The sequence below is a fragment of the Dipodomys merriami genome, unplaced genomic scaffold (genome assembly GCF_024711535.1).
Source record: "Dipodomys merriami isolate MVZ:Mamm:240054 unplaced genomic scaffold, mDipMer1.0.p SCAF_28, whole genome shotgun sequence".
NCBI classification, from domain to species: Eukaryota; Metazoa; Chordata; class Mammalia; order Rodentia; family Heteromyidae; genus Dipodomys; species Dipodomys merriami.
Window position 1 is genome coordinate 14,683,116 of NW_027204270.1, and position 16,091 is coordinate 14,699,206.

The 16,091-nt window shown below is 40.7% G+C and overlaps 1 protein-coding gene across 2 annotated transcripts in view; it reads right to left on the reverse strand.

Annotated features, from left to right (window-relative positions):
• Kdm1a (lysine demethylase 1A) overlaps positions 1 to 16,091 on the reverse strand; it is a 70,496-nt gene that overhangs the window by 25,153 nt on the left and 29,252 nt on the right. For both annotated transcript variants that reach the window (XM_070037670.1, XM_070037671.1), the window contains 5 exons: positions 12,277 to 12,410; positions 5,948 to 6,026; positions 5,054 to 5,146; positions 2,514 to 2,620; positions 1,043 to 1,124 (listed from right to left, as the gene is read on the reverse strand). In XM_070037670.1, the coding sequence (XP_069893771.1) occupies positions 1,043 to 1,124; positions 2,514 to 2,620; positions 5,054 to 5,146; positions 5,948 to 6,026; positions 12,277 to 12,410 (495 nt within the window). The remainder of the gene's footprint in view (positions 1 to 1,042; positions 1,125 to 2,513; positions 2,621 to 5,053; positions 5,147 to 5,947; positions 6,027 to 12,276; positions 12,411 to 16,091) is intronic.

The window sequence follows — 16,091 nt, forward strand, 5'->3', positions numbered from 1 at the left end:
CCCTCCCCCACCTTGGACCAGAAGTGTGAGTCAAAACAGACCTTTCCTCTTTTTCTTTTCTTTTCTGTCAGTCCTCTGGGCCTGAGCTCGGTTCCTGAGCCTCCTTTTTGCTCAAGGCTAGCACTCTACCACTTGAGCCATAGCACAACTTTCAGCCTTTTCTCAGTAGGGTATTGGAGACGAAGAATCTCACTGACCTGGGCGCCAGCAGATTGCGTGATCCTAGCTACTCAGGAGGCTGAGATCTGAGGACTGCAGTTCAAAGTCAGCCCAGGCAGTCTGTGAGACTCTTATTTCTAATTAATCACCAGAAAACCCTTGAGCTGAGGGACAGCACCCAGGCCTAGAGTTCTCTCTCTCTCTGTCTCTCTCTCTCTCTGTCTCTCTCTCTCTGTCTCTCTGTCTCTCTCTCTGTCTCTCTCTCTCTCTCTCTCTCTCGGACTTTCCTGCCTAAGCTGGCTTTGAATCTTGCTCTTACTCAGCCTCCTGAGAAGCTAGGATTACAGGCATGAGCCACCTGCATCTGGTAACCTTTTTCCTTTATGATTCTCACAACCCTAGTCCTACATTACTGTCCAATGAAAACAAGAGTAACACAAAACCCTAATCAGTATTTTTTTTCCTAGTCCTGGAGCTTGAACTCAAGAGCCTGGGCACTGTCCCTGAGCTTCTCTGTGCTCAAGGCACAGTGTCACTTCTGGCTTTTTCTGTTTATATAGTACTGAGGAATTGAACCTAGGGCTTCACACATGCTAGGCAAGTACTCTACCACTAAGGCAAGTACTCTAGGCAAGTACTTTACCCAGCCTCCTAATCAGTATTTTAAAAGCTATACTTATGTAGCTTCAAAATGTAAACTTAAACAATCCTGGGCTGGGATGTAGCTCAGTGGCAAAGCGCTTGCCTAGCAAGTGCAACATCCTGGGTTCGATCCCCAGTACCAAAAAAAAAAAAGACAAAAAAAATACAGTTAAAAAAAAAAAAAACAATCTTAGGAGTTTCAGTAGATATGTACTGAAGCACGAAACTAAGAACTACTTACCAAGACCTGTTACTACCATGGCTCCAAGATCAGCTACATAATTTCCTTTGCGAAATGTAGCAACTCGACCTCCAACACGATCCTGTTTATTAAGAGATGGAATAGCCAAAGTCATCGATTCTATTTTTTGAGGGCAGGTACTGAAGCTTGGATTCAGGGCCTGAGCACTGTCCCTGAGCTTTTTTGCTCAAGTCTAGTACTCTACCACTTGCGCCACTTCTGATTCTTTTTTTGTCGGTTGTGGGGCTTGAACTCTGGGCTTGGGCACTGTCCCTCAGCTCTTCAGCTCAAGGTTAGTGCTCTACCACTAGAGCCACAGTGCCACTTCCAGCTTTTTCTGCTTATATGGTGCTGAGGAATCAAACCCTCAATGCATGCAAGGCAAGCACTCTACCAGAGCCACCTTCCCAGCCCAATACACTTCTGATTTTTTGGTAGTTAACTGGAGAGAAGAATTTCATGGACTTTCTTGCTCAGGCTGGCTTCCAATGGCAATCCTCAGATCTTAGCCTTCAGAATAGCTAGGATTACAGGCATAAGGTGCATTAAAGCCAGGCTCATCAATTCTATTTTAACCATAATATCTCTGGCATACTAGAGCTTGATCTTTCCTAAACTAAAAAGAAAGGCTAGTCTGCAGTTTATATGGAGTGCAATCAACAGGACTGCAGATACCATAAGCAAATAAACATTAACCAGAACTGAGGGAAAGGTAACAAAATGTAAGAGGTATACATTAATAGCCAGAGGTACATGTAATCAAAGTACTACTGTCTCTCTAGCCCCATACCTTTCTACACACACACACACACACACACACACACGTGTGTGTGTGTGTGTGTGCACGTGATGCTCAAGAGCCATCCATGGGGAAAATATATGTTCACAAATTCCAATGCTAAAAACCAACTTTTCTGGTACTGTGGCTTAACTCTTGTTCCTGATCACTGAAGTTGGCTGTGGGATTTTTGGTTTGTTTTGAAATAGGCTTAGAGTCCAAGGAGCTTTTCAATTAAATTTGAAAAATCATTCATGACAATTATTTTCACCATGAATACTAATGTGATGTTCACTTTTTCACTATATGCCATCACCTTTTATTCTTTTAGTTTTCATTGTTCTCCACTAATAATTAAGGGAGCCTTAGTTTCATCAGGGCCTACAAGATTACCACAAAGAAGAATTAATTGCTACCTACAATAGGTCCCCCATGTAAGAGCTGCCTAGCGAGAAATAATGAGCTGAAAATATCCATCCAGAAGACATACTCAAGTCTTACAAATAGTAAATAATCAATGAGAACTTATCAAAACATTATTGTCTAAAATGCTTTTATCCACAGAATGGCCTGTTGTCCCATATTAAGAGCACTTGCCCAGCAAGTATGAAGCCCCAGCACCAAGCCCCCTCTCCAATAAAAAAAAGCTTCATCCATGACAGAGAGTTTATAAACCCGAAGTAAATCCTTTACCCTGGCTTCCAGAAGTGTGACATCCATTCCAAAACTTTGCAGTTGTCGAGCTGCTGCCAAGCCGGAGACCCCAGAGCCTATAATAATTACCTTGCCCGTCTTTTTAGCTACGGGAAAAAGAAAAAGAAAAAGGAACAATATTAGGGGTGGGGGGAGGGGAAGGCTGGGAAGGGAGGTGAAGGGTAAACAAAGGAGGAGGCTGCAATGCTTGGTAAGAAATGTATGCATTATCCTGCCCATGTAATTGTAACCCCTCTGTACAGTATGTTCTCAAATAAAATAAAATAAAAATAAAAATAAAAAAGAAAAAGAAACCCAGAAAAAAAAAAAAGGAACAATATTAGAATATCTGGCTATAGTGTTTCTCTTTTTACTCATGAAAACCTCTGGGTTCTTAGCATAACATCTTAAAAGTAAGCAGTTTGGTTGTTTCTAAAATACCTAAAAACAAATGCCTGAAATGTATAAAGTTTAATTTGATATTGAATGGATTTTTTTTTTTTTTGGTCACTTGTGGGGCTTGAACTCTGGGCCTGGGTGCTATCAGTTCTTCAACTCAAGGCTAGAGCTCTACCACTTGAGCCACAGTGTTATTTCCAATTTTCTAGTGGTTTCTAAGAGATGATAGTCTCATGGACTTTCCTGCCAGGGCTGGCTTTGAACTATGATCCTCAGATCTGAGCTTCCTGAGTAGCTAAGATTACAGGTGTGAGCCACTAGTGCCCAGCTTGATAATGTTCATAAATCAAATATATTATCTGGAGAATTAGTTTCTCCTCACTTTAGTCATGCAATGATGGTAGTGCTACAAACAAATGAACTGTGTTTATTTAACTTAGAGCTATACTAGGACATATTCTGAGTAAAAACTAGTTCCTTTAAGCTCTACTTTTATTTCTTAAATTAGTATCCCTTTCTTTGTGTAGGTGTGCTGGTACTGGGGCTTGAACTCAGGGCCTGGGCACTATCCTCCTGGGCACTATCCTTTAGCTTTATTTGCTTAAGACTAGTACTCTACCACTTGAGCAACAGTTTTACTTCTAGCTTCTTGGTGGTTAATTGGACATAAGAATTTCAGAGATTTGGGCTGGGAAGGTGGCTCAGTGGTAGAGTGCTTGCCTTGCATGCCTGAGGACCTGGGTTCGATTCCTCAGCACCACTTAAGCAAAAAGAAAAAAGCCGGAAGTGGCGCTGTGGCTCAAGTGGTAGAATGCTAGCCTTGAGCTGAAGAGCTGAGGGACAGCGCCCAGGCCCAGAGTTCAGGCCCCAAAGACCAGACCCCCCGAAAAAAAAAGAATTTCAGAGATTTGTTTGCCCAGATTGACTTCAAACCTTGATTCTCAGACCTCAGTCTCCTAAGTAGCTAAGATTACAGGCCACTGGCAAGCCAGCTAATATTCCTGTTTGAAGTTTCAATTCTCAAAATATTCCTGTTGCTTAGACCCCTGGCAGATATTATTCAAACACTATGAACAAGGCTAGTAGTAAAAAGAAAAGACAATTGTGATAGAAAAACCTCAAAAGTCTTGCCTGCATCTTGACATCTTCCTGTGTGTGTCTGTGTACATATGTGTGAGTGTGTGTGGGTGGGTGTGTGTGTCAGTTATGGGGCTTAAACTCACACTCTAAGTGCTGTCCCTGAGCTTATGTGCTCAAGGCTAATGCTCTACCACTTGAACCACAGCTCCACTTCTGACATTTTGTGACTTACTGGAGACCTCAGGTTTCAAGGAGACCATGTACTGGGTGGCTACACCTGTAATTCTAGCTACTCAGGATGTTGAGATCTGAGAATTATGTTCAAAGCCAGCCTGGCCAGCAAAACCCATGAGACTCTTATCTCCAATTAACCATCAGAAAACCAGATGTGATGTGACACTGTGGCTCAAAGTGGTAGAGTGCTGGCTTTGCGCAAAAAGAGTTCACAACAGCACCCAGGCCTTGAGTTCAAGCCCCATGACTACTACCACCACCAACAACAAAAGTTTCAAGGATTTGTCTGCCTTGGGCTGGCTGGTTTTGAACTGTGAGCTTTAGATCTCAGTCTTCTGAGTACCTGGGATTACAGGTATGAGCCACTGACACCCAGCTGACTTCTATTCTTAACAAACTTATTTTAATCAAAATCCTTTCCAAAGTACCTATCAAACCAGAAATTAAAGATTTTACTCCATGTATTTATTTTCCTCTAGTGAGGTTTGAATTCAGAGCCTCATCATGATCACTTAGCTTTCTTGCTCATGGTACTCTACCATTTGAGCTAGGTCTCCACCCTGGCATTTTCTAGTTAATCAGAGAAGTCTCATTCTGTCCTGGCTGGCTCTGAATTTCCATCTTCTAGATCTCAGCCTCTTGAACAGGTAGGATACAGGTATAAGCCATTGCTGCCCATCTTAAAGATTTTAATTCTGACTTATAAAACAAGGAGAATAGTTTGACTAAATATAGACTTAGGAATAAAAAAGAAATGTTAACAGTATTATACAGTCCTATAATAAAAACTTAAAACCACTAAATTCACTGTCCAGACAGGTCCTTACTTGGGAGGGGTTTTATCCTCTTATAGATGCCAAAGTTGATGAGACCATGACGTTCTAAGTAGCTGTGAACTCGGTGGACAAGTACAGTATCACCTACAGAATAAATTAAAACACGTGATTTACATTTCCAGAAGTTTAAAAGGAAAAATCTTCCAACTCTCTTCTTTCTCCATTGTGAAGTAGTTTTAAGATACTTTTGTTTTCTTGTATGTGTGCGCGCACGCACGCACGCACACGCACACGCACACGCACACACACACACACACAGTGTGCTCACCAGTCCTGGGGGTGGAGCTCAGGGGCTGAGCCCTGTCCCTGAGCTTTTTTGCTCAAGACTCGTACTCTACCACTTAAACCACAGCTCTACTTACCCACTTTTTAGTGGTTAAGTGGAGATAGTCTCACAGACTTTCTTGTCTGGGCTGGCTTCAAATCACAATCCTCAGATCTCAGCTTCCTAAGTAGCTAGGATTACAGGTATGAGCCACTGGTGTCTGGCTCAGTTTTATTTTTTGTTGGTCATGGGGCTTGAACTCTGGGCCTGGGCACTAACCATGAGCTCTTCAGCTCAAGCCAAGTGCTCTACCACTTGAGCCAAAACGCCACTTCTAGTTTTCTGGAGGTTTACTGGAGCTAAGAGTCTTCTGCCCAGGCTGGCTTTGAACTGTGATCCTCAGATCTCAGCCTCCTGAGTAGCGAGGATTACAGGTGTGCACCAACAGTGGCCAGCAGGCTCAATTTTTTGTAAGATTCATTTGTTTTGCTTAGTACAAGGTAACACAGAATGTAAACATGAATAAAAAATTAATTATCAATTAACAAAGAGGCTTCTAAAAAGAAATACCAACTTTGACAATGTGACCCCAAACTAATAATCTTATTGAACATACTTACTGTTATAAGGAGCTTCTAATTGTTGAAGAGTAGCCTCAAATGTCAGCTGTATTTTTGGGTTATCCAACCACAACTGCAACTATATTTAAAGGACATAAATGACATAAATTATATTAAAACAAATAGACATACTATTTGACAATTTGTAAAATCATATTTTTAATTTTTTTTTTTTTTGCCAGTCATGGGGCCTGAGCTCTGGGCCTGGGCGCTGTCCCTCAGCTCTTCAGTTCAAGGCTAGCACTCTACCACTTGAGCCACAGCGCCACTTCTGGCTTTTTCTGCTTATTTGGTGCTGAGGAATTGAACCCAGGGCCTCATGCATACAAGGCAAGCACTCTACCACTGAGCCACCTTCCCAGCCCACCATATTTTAATTTTTAACAATTCAAATATGGGTTTTATTATCATGTAGAGAGTAAGGGTTAAATTCCTAACAAGGAAACCAAAGTAACACAAAACTGCCAAATAAGTAAATTAATGAAGAAGCTGGAGGATATCTGGCCTAGTATGAAAAATGTCTAGTAATTTGTCAAAGTCATACAGCTAGTAGGAAGCAACTAGTTTTATACCCAGGGTCACAAGATGCCAGAGGTACTAAGTAGATAAAATGCCACAAAACCTACCAGTTACTAGTGGCCCATGCCTATAATACTAGCTACTCAGTAGACTGAGATCTGAGGATCCCAGTTCAAAGCCAGTGTAAACAGACAAATCCTTGATTCCTAGCTCCAGTCAACCACCAATAAGCTAGATGTGGCTGGGCACTGCTAACCCTATAATCCTAAGCTATTTAGGAGGCTGAGATCTGAGGATTGTGGTTTGAAGCCAGCCTGAGCAGAGTGAGACTCTTATCTCCAATTATGTAGAGCTGTGGCTTAAAGTCATAGAGAACTAGCTTTGAGCAGAAATGCTCAAGCAGAGTGTCAGGCATCGAGTTCAAGTGTGGTAGGACACACACACACACACACACACACACGCACGCACGCACGCGCACACACACACACACACACACACTCACACACACAAAGCCAGAAGCAAAACTAGGGCTCATGCGGTACACCACCAGCCTTGAATGAAAAAGCCAAGCGAGAGCATGAGGTCCTGAGGTCAAGTCCTCAAGCACATCCTACATGCCAGCCAAAAAAAAAACCCCTCCAAAAACCTAATGATCAAGTAGCTTTGTAGAATAAGGAGAAAAGTGTCAAGGATAACTTCTATTTTTGGCATCTACAACAAAAGGAGTCTGGTATACCACTCACAGAATGGGGTCACTAAAAATGAATAGAAGCTGGATGCTGGTGGCTCACACCTATAATCCAAGCTACTCAGGAGGCCGAGATCTGAGGATCACAGTTCAAAGCCAGCCTGGGCAAAAAAGTCTGTGAGACTCTTATCTCCAATTAACCACCAGAAAACTGGAAGTGGTAGTGTGGCTCAATTGAGTGGTAGAGCACTTGCCTTGAGTTGAAGAGCTCAGGGATAGTGCTCAGGCCCAGAGTTCAAGCCCCACGACTGACAAAAAGAAAAAAAAGAGACAATGAATCTACTTCTAAGACAACCAAGAAAAAAAATAAAAAATAAACAGCATGGAAAAGGTAAGGTCTGGGCTTCTGAGTGGTAGTTAAGGGCAAATATGCAAAAGAGGGTTCTAGAAGAAAAGAACAAAGACAAGAAAGAACCTCAACTTGGATCAATATCAATTTAGATCAAATTTGTTACCTGAATGAAACACATCTTATTAACAAGGACAGATTCAAGCTTAGGGTGATAAAACAGAAAAAGATCTTCTAAGAAAATGGACCTGAAAGCAGACAGAAGTACCATACTTACATCTGATATAATAGGCTTAAAACTAAAATTGGTCAAAAGAAACAAAGATCACTTCATACTAATAAAGAGAATGATCCATCTAGAGGAAATTTACAGTTCAGTAAATAAACTTTTCCTGTATGAATACCGCATGGTGTTGTCGTATTCTCTTCATTGGCTACCTAATTAAACCCACCTATTTAATTTACCTTACACTTTCCTCTCAGGCCTTCATAGCTCACTTTCCTAACAGGGTTAAGTATATTTGCTGGCTGCTGGTCTTTGTAACAACTGGCCTCCTGCAGACCGCTAACACTCCTATAAAGACTCCACAATTTGACCTCTCAAAATGTAACTTCTCTGTTTTCTCACCATATAACAAAACTACAAACTAGACAATACAGATGAGAAATCTGCATCTAATATCACATTAAGTGGGGGAAAACTGAAATAATTTCCCCTAAAGTCAGAAATAAGGATATCTACTCTCTTCACTCTTATTCAACATATTGCTATAATTCCTAGTGAGAGCACTAAGGCAGGACAAAGAAAAAGGACTCAATTAGGGACATCAACTTATCCTTATTGGCAGATGATATGATCTTATACTTAACAGACCCTACAAGTTCCACCCAAAATCCAGAAATTTTGGAAACATAGCAGGATACAAAAATCAGTATTCAACCACCAGTAGGTTTTCTATATACCAACAAGGAACAGCCTGAGAAAAGAAACCAGGAAAAAAATTCCATTCACAATAACTACCCAAATAATAGCTATGAACCGAAGAAGAAAGAGAGCTCTACAATGCCAACTGCAACATTTTGAGGAGAGAAACTGAAGAAGACATGAGAAGATGAAAAGATTCTATGCTTATGGTTTGGCAGAACTGGCATCATGAAAATGGCCATACTACCAAAAGCAATGTACAAATTCAAGAATCATCAAAATCTTAGTATCACTCCTCACAGAATTACAGAAGCCAATTTGAAAAGTTCATATGGAGGCATAAAAGATGTCAAACAACAAAAGTAATTCTGTTAAAAATAAAAAAGTGCCTCTAGAGATGTCACAATAGTAACAGAAACAGTTTGGTTTTGGCACAAAAAAGACCCAATGACCAACAGAACAGTATAGAAGACCCAGCAATAAAACCACACACCTACAGCTAATTTTTGTCAAAAGAGCAAAAACGTAGACTCTTTCAGAATGTTGGGAAACTAGGTATCTAGCTGTAGGAGGAGTGTCTGCCTTCTCTCACCCTACACAAAAACCAACTAGCAACTGGATTCAAAGAACTTAAGGTGCCAATGCCAGTGTTTCACGCCTAGAATGCTAACCACTCAGGAGTCTGAGATCTGAAGATCCCAGTTTGAAGTCAGCCTGGGCAGGAAAGTTCCTGAGATTCTTATTTCCAATTAACATACAAAAAGATGGAAGAAAAGCTGTGGTTCAGCTGATAGAGCACCAGCCTTGAGCAAAAATGAGAAAGGACAGCAACACACACACACACACACACACACACACACAGCAAAGGGACAGCAACACACACACACACACACACACGCGCGCGCGCGCGCACACACACACACACACACACACACACACACACAGCATCCAGGCCTGGCACAAAAAACAATACACACACATAGCATCCAAGCCTGGCACAAAAAACAACACACAAAAAACAACACACACACACACACACACACACACACCCCAGCTCAAAGACAGACCTGAATCTTTTAACTCTACCATAGGAATATGTAGGCTAAACTCTGGAAATTATGGTACAAGTAAAATTTTTTTGAATAGGACTCAGATACCCAGAGATAGGAGCATGAATTATATAAAATTAAAAAGGTGGGCAGGGTAGAGCTTGCCTTGCATGCATGAGGCCCTGGGTTCGATTCCTCAGCACCACATAAGCAGAAAAAAAAAGCCGGAAGTGGCGCTGTGGCTCAAGTGGTAGAGCACTAGCCTTGAACTGAAGAGCTGAAGGACAGCGCCCAGGCCCAGAGTTCAGGCCCCATGACTGGACCCCAAAAAATAAATTTTTTTTTAAGTTATTGTATAGCATATCAATTACCAGAATCAAGACAACTCACGGAAGGAGAAAATATCTGACATCTATTCAACAGATAAAGGATTAATATTCAGGATGCACGAAAAACTCAAACAACAAAAACAAAAACCCAACTAGAAAATGGGCAAAAAAACTAGACAGGACAGTTCTCACAAGAAGTAAAATGGCTAACAGACACATAAGGCAATGTTCAACCTACTTTGCCATAAAGGAAATGTAAATCAAAACCATACTAAGATTCTATCTCATCCCAGTCAGAATGGCAGCCGTCAATAAAACAGTATCAAATGTTAACAAGAACGAGAAGAAAAAGGAACACCGTGGGAATGTAAACTATTGTAGCCACTATAGAAATCAGAAGGGAGGTTCCTAAAAAAAGCCAAAAATAAATCTTCCTCATGGTCCTACCATACTAATATTGGGAATATATCCAAAGGAGAGTAATTCAACTTACCAGAAAATATTTGTATAACATACCAGAAAAAATTATGTATAACTGTTTATTGCAACACTGTTCACAATAGCCAAATGACAGGGGCATGCAAAGTGCCAACAACCAATGAATAAAGATGTGGCATTTTTGCACACTATGGAATATTATACAGCCATAAAGAAAAAAAATGAATTCATTTTATTTACAGGAAAACAGATACAATTGAGGGTATCATATTAAACCAAGCTAACAAAACCCACAAAAAACGTCTTTGCTCATATATGGAATCTAGATCTAAAACACATATATGTATGTACATGTACACACATATGCAATTATTTATATTTGTATTATTTAGTTCATATTAAAGACTATTTAGGAGGAAGAGGGAAGGAAAAAATTTTGCAAACAATGCAAGTATATATGAAAACAGCATACATAACCTCAATGCAGTGACTAAGGGGGATAGGGGACAGGGAAAGAGAAAAAAGACTGTGGGGTTACTAGTGAGAGGGGACTGGGTTAACAAGGAAGAAGATGGTTATTTTCAACTATGAAAACAAAATAATGAAGTCTGTTTACATTGTTTTGAGAAGGGGAAACATGGATAGTGACAGACTGAAACATACTGTAAACCTGTGGAAAGGTAATCATGAAATTATACCTCCCCTGTGTAACTAATGTAAAATGATGATGACGATGATGATAAAGACCTTCCTTAAGGAGGTCCCCAGCAGTTCACATGATGGACAGCTGTTAAGGATCCAACTACACATCAGTGATAGATAACAACCACCAGGGGCTGGGAAGGTGGCTCAGTGGTAGAGCGCCAGCCTTGAGCTGAAGAGCTGAGGGACAGCGCCCAGGCCCAGAGTTCAGGCCCCAGGACCGGACCCCCCCCCCCAAAAAAAAAAAAAGAAAGAAAAAGAAAACCACCACCACCAGGGAAGCAGAAGAAAAATCAAATACCATATTTAATTTAAATCTTGGCTGAAAATTACCAAACACTTCTCCATAGACAAGATTCTAATCAAGGAGTTAATTTGGTGAAATGTAAATAAACCAAATCCATCATATGGGTACTCTACTTCTCTATGATCTCTCTCAAGAGAAAACTGAATTACACACACACACACACACACACACACACACACACACACACACACACACACACACACACACACACACACACACACACACACACACACACACACACACACACGAGAACTAGTTGGGAATGGCATTGCTCAGAGGCAAAGAGGGGAGGGAAGAAGGAGGATGGAGGAGGGGGAAGAGGAGAGAGAGGAGAGAAAGAGAAAGGAAAATTCATGGCCAGAAGCCACAACTTTACCTTGGACCAACCCTCTTCCAAATCTTGACTTTTGCCAATACTCAAATTCAATTAAGTTATGAAAACTCCCTACAAATAAAACAAAACCTGACAATTTTATCTAAAAATTTTACTTAGATCCAATTTTAACATTTTAACAAGCTACATAAAGATGTTGATTCAATTATGAGACAAATCAACCTCAGAAAAAAAGGCCAAGAGCCGGGCGCTGGTGGCTCACGCCTATAATCCTAGCTACTCAGGAGGCTGAGATCTGAGGATCGCGGTTCAAAGCCAGCCCGGGCAGGAGAAACCGTGAGACTCCTATCTCCAATAAACCACCAGAAAACCGGAAGTGGCGCTGTAGCTCAAGTGGTACAGCGCTCGCCTTGAACTGAAGAGCTGAGGGACAGCGCCCAGGCCCAGAGTTCAAGCCCCACGACCGACCAAAAAAAAAAAAAAAAAAAAGGCCAAGAAACTTCCATCCACTTTTTTACAAAAATTCACCCTGGGAATGTGGCTCAAATGATAGAGCACTTGTCTTAGTGAACATGAGGTCTGAGTACTTCAAGATTCTTTTTTTTTTTCTATTTTTTTCCATAGTCTATAAATCATAAGCACTTTTCAAAATCCAAGTGAAAAGAAGACTGGCACGCATGGCCACTTACTGTGCGATTTCTGATGAACAGGAAAACCTTCTGGGTCTGCTGAGGCCCACTGATGATGTCTGGGAAACATGCTGCTTCTTGAGAAGTCATCCGGTCGTGAGGAAGCCGGCTCTGGAAAGCCGCACCTTCCACACCTAGCAAAGGAAGCAGAGGACCGCTAGGAAAATGCAAAGGCATACAGGACTTATTTTATGTGCTTTAAGATAATTAAATATAGTACCTGGTACCTGCTTTACTACTTACACATCATTATTGCAATTGCATTAAATTTTGAAACACTTTAAATTAGTTGGAAACATTGTAATAGAAGTAAAATGAACAAAAAGGCATTAGGACAATTAGGAGAATACAAATAACAGAACAAGTGTAGATTTAACTTAGAAAGTGGCAGTTAAGCTACTGAGAGGTCTGTTTCCACAAACACATTCATTCACATGGCAAACACCACCTAGAAAATAATAGTGATTAACAAGAGGTCAAGCAGAAATGTCTAGTGCTGGCATGGGCTATACATTAAAACAACTGCTCTTAAGACAAGGAAGATATTCAGACATGAGCACATACATCCTACTAAAAAATCCAGCCAGGCGCTGGTGGCTCACACCTATAATCTTAGCTACTCAATAGGATGAGATCTGAAGATCGTGATTCAAAACCAGCCCAGGGTAGGAAAGTCTGTGAGACTTCTCTCTAATTAACCACCAGAAAAAAAAGCTCAAAGTGCTAGCCTTGAGTGCCTGGCTATTAGTTCAACCCCACAACAGACAAAAATAAAATCAACAGTCCTTCCATTTGTAACTCCAACCTAAAATTAAAGAGTCAGGACAATTAATTATTCCTTAGGGAGAAAATCAGAAAGAGCTATACTGCTGGTACCTAGTAACTCATGCCTGTAATCCTAGCTTCTCAGGAGACTGAAATCTGAGGATCATGGTTCAAAGCCATTGAAGGCAGTAAAAGGCAATAAAGTCTGTGAGATTCTTATCTCTAATTAACCACAAAATAAAGCCAGAAGTAGACTCAAGTGGTAGAATGCTAGCCTTACAAAGAAAAGTCCAGGGACAGTGCCCAGACCCTGAGTTCCAGTCCCTGGGGGCAGTATTCTCAGAGAAAATTCACATAAATGTGAATTTTCACTAAATGTTTTTTCAGCTAGGCACCAGAGGCTCATGCCTATAGTCCTAGCACTAAGGAAGCTAAGACCTGGAGAATCTCAGTGGTAGAAAAATCCTTGAGACTCCATCCCCAATTAACCAGCAAAATGTTGGCCAAGAGGTAGTGCCAGATATGAGCACACAAATTCAGGCAGAGTGAGGCCTCTGAGTTCAAGCCCTGGTACTAGAAAAAAAAAAGAGTCTGGACCCTATGTTGAAACTGAACTATGTAACTTGGGGATGGGATAGAAATACTGGGAGAGACTGAGGGGAAGAGATGACAAAAAGAAATGCACTCTTGGGCTGGGAAGGTGGTTCAGTGGTAGAGCGCTTGCCTTGCATGCATGAGGCCCTGGGTTCGATTCCTCAGCACCGCATAAGAAAAAAGCCGGAAATGGAGCTGTGGCTCAAGTGGTAGAGCTCTAGCCTTGAGCTGAAGAGCTGAGGGACAGCAGCCAGGCCCAGCGTTCAGGCCCCACAACTGCCAAAAAAAAAAAAAAAAGAAAAAGGAGGAGGAAGAAGTACAAGAAAGGAGAACATCTTTGATGTTATCAGTCCCCTATCCCCAAAGCTAAACAAAACAAAACCCCAAAATGTCTCACATTATAAAGAACATTATTATCTAACAAGAATCTTGAGTACCTGGACCAAATACCACTTATCAGCTATAGTTCTCATGTGTGCAATTAACATGAAGATTAATTAGCTCCACTACACCACTTCTCAGCAGGCATGTGCACATGCCTATTAATTCCATCACTCAGGAAGCTGAGATAGATAGTACATTTGAGACCATCTTGGTCACACAGCAAGTTCAAGGTCAGTCTAAGTTACATAGTGAGACCTGTCTCAAGAAGCCAAAACAAAAACAAATAAAACTCCACTTCTCCCCGCCCAAAATAGTTGTCTTGCTTAGATACATTTTTTTCTAAATGTTTAGTAAGTGGTCACTGAGTATTGACCCTACTGCAACATACTATTTTTCAATGACAGGCAGAAATATAAAACATTTTAAAACTCCTATTATAAAGGACACTATTATCATACTATTATCACACTATTATTTCATACTAGTTTGGTTCTTCACTGTAAGTGCTCTGAACAAAAATCACTTTACTACTCAGGAGGCTGAGATCTGGGGATCAAGGTTCAAAGCTAGCCCGCGCAGGAAAGTCCATGAGATTCATCTTCAATTAACCACCAGAAAACCAGAAGTGGTATTATAGCTCAAGTGGTAGAATGCTAGCCTTATGTGCAAAAGCTCAGAGACAATGTCCAGGCCCTGAATTTAAGCCCCACAACCAACTGGGGGAAGGGGGGAACGAACCACGCTAATACAGTTCACTAATTGGGCCTTTTGAGAATATTAACAATTAAGAAATTAAGGTCTTATGGCAATTTCAAAGTATCTTAATAAACTGGAAATCAAAACTTTAGACAAATGCAAGGAAAAAAAAAGATGTGACATTAATACGTGGAATAATGTTCTTTTCTACCTATATCTCCCATACCGCCTTCTTAAAAACTAGTAAGTGATGGCATTAATTTTCAAAATAAAAAATAGCCTCTAAAATCTCTTTCCTTTTGTGTTTGTAGATAAGACTATTATTCAAGGAATGAGGACACTTATCAAACGCACACAGAAAAACCTACAAGAGAAAAGGATACCCTCTTTTCAAAGAAACAGAAATGTTAATATGGAACCTAACCAAATCAGAACCAAAGTCAAGGCATGTTTCTTATACCAAAGTTTACCACAGTTCACTTTGGATAATACAGCTTCTAAGTGCTACTTTTCAAGGAAAACATCTTTAGAGTGCAATTCATTTAAAATTTGTCCTTGATCATTTCAAGTACCAACCAATAGTACATAAAATTCAGAAGTAGGGCTAGGTACTGGTGGCTCACACCTGTAATCCTGGCTACCCAGAAGACGGAGACATGAGGATCATGGTTTGAAGCTAGCCTGGGCAGGGAAGTCTGTAAGAACCTTATCTCCAATCAAACATCCCTAATGGAAGTGGAGCTGTGGCTCAAAGTGGTACAGTAATAGCCTTGAGTACAAAAATGCAGTGACAGCGTCTCAACCCCAAGTTCAATCCCTGTGACTGACAAAAAAAAAAAAAAAAAAGTAATCTGTACTGGCCCAGGAATGTAGTTTTGCACTTAACAGATCTGGAAATTTAGAAATCTTGAATGTTCCAAAGGTTACCCTAGGGCTGCCTACTTCAGTCTTAACTTCTGCTCAGTTCCTCCCTGTGCATAACTTCACACAGGCGGATCTATCACCACTTTCCAGAATACAATCATGCTAAAGCACTGGCTCTTTCTTATTGGTTTAAAACATAGAAAAATTAAGTATTTAAGGGAATAATATTTTTCAAAACTAGGGGCACTAAAGTGGTATAGAGCTCATCTAGCAAGCTAGTGAGGCCCTGAGATTAATCCTAGTACTGCAAAATTTACAAAAGGGGAAGGAAGAAGAGGAAAAAAGGGAAGATGAGATTATAGACCTTCCATTCCATAACATGGTTTTCCTACTTCTGATAAAACACAGCCTTACTGACTACAGGAACGTACTGAAATAGAAGTAAACAGAAAAAGGTCTTGTCTCTTATCTTTCATTTTTAAAAGTAAATTAACTATAACTAGACTTGTAGC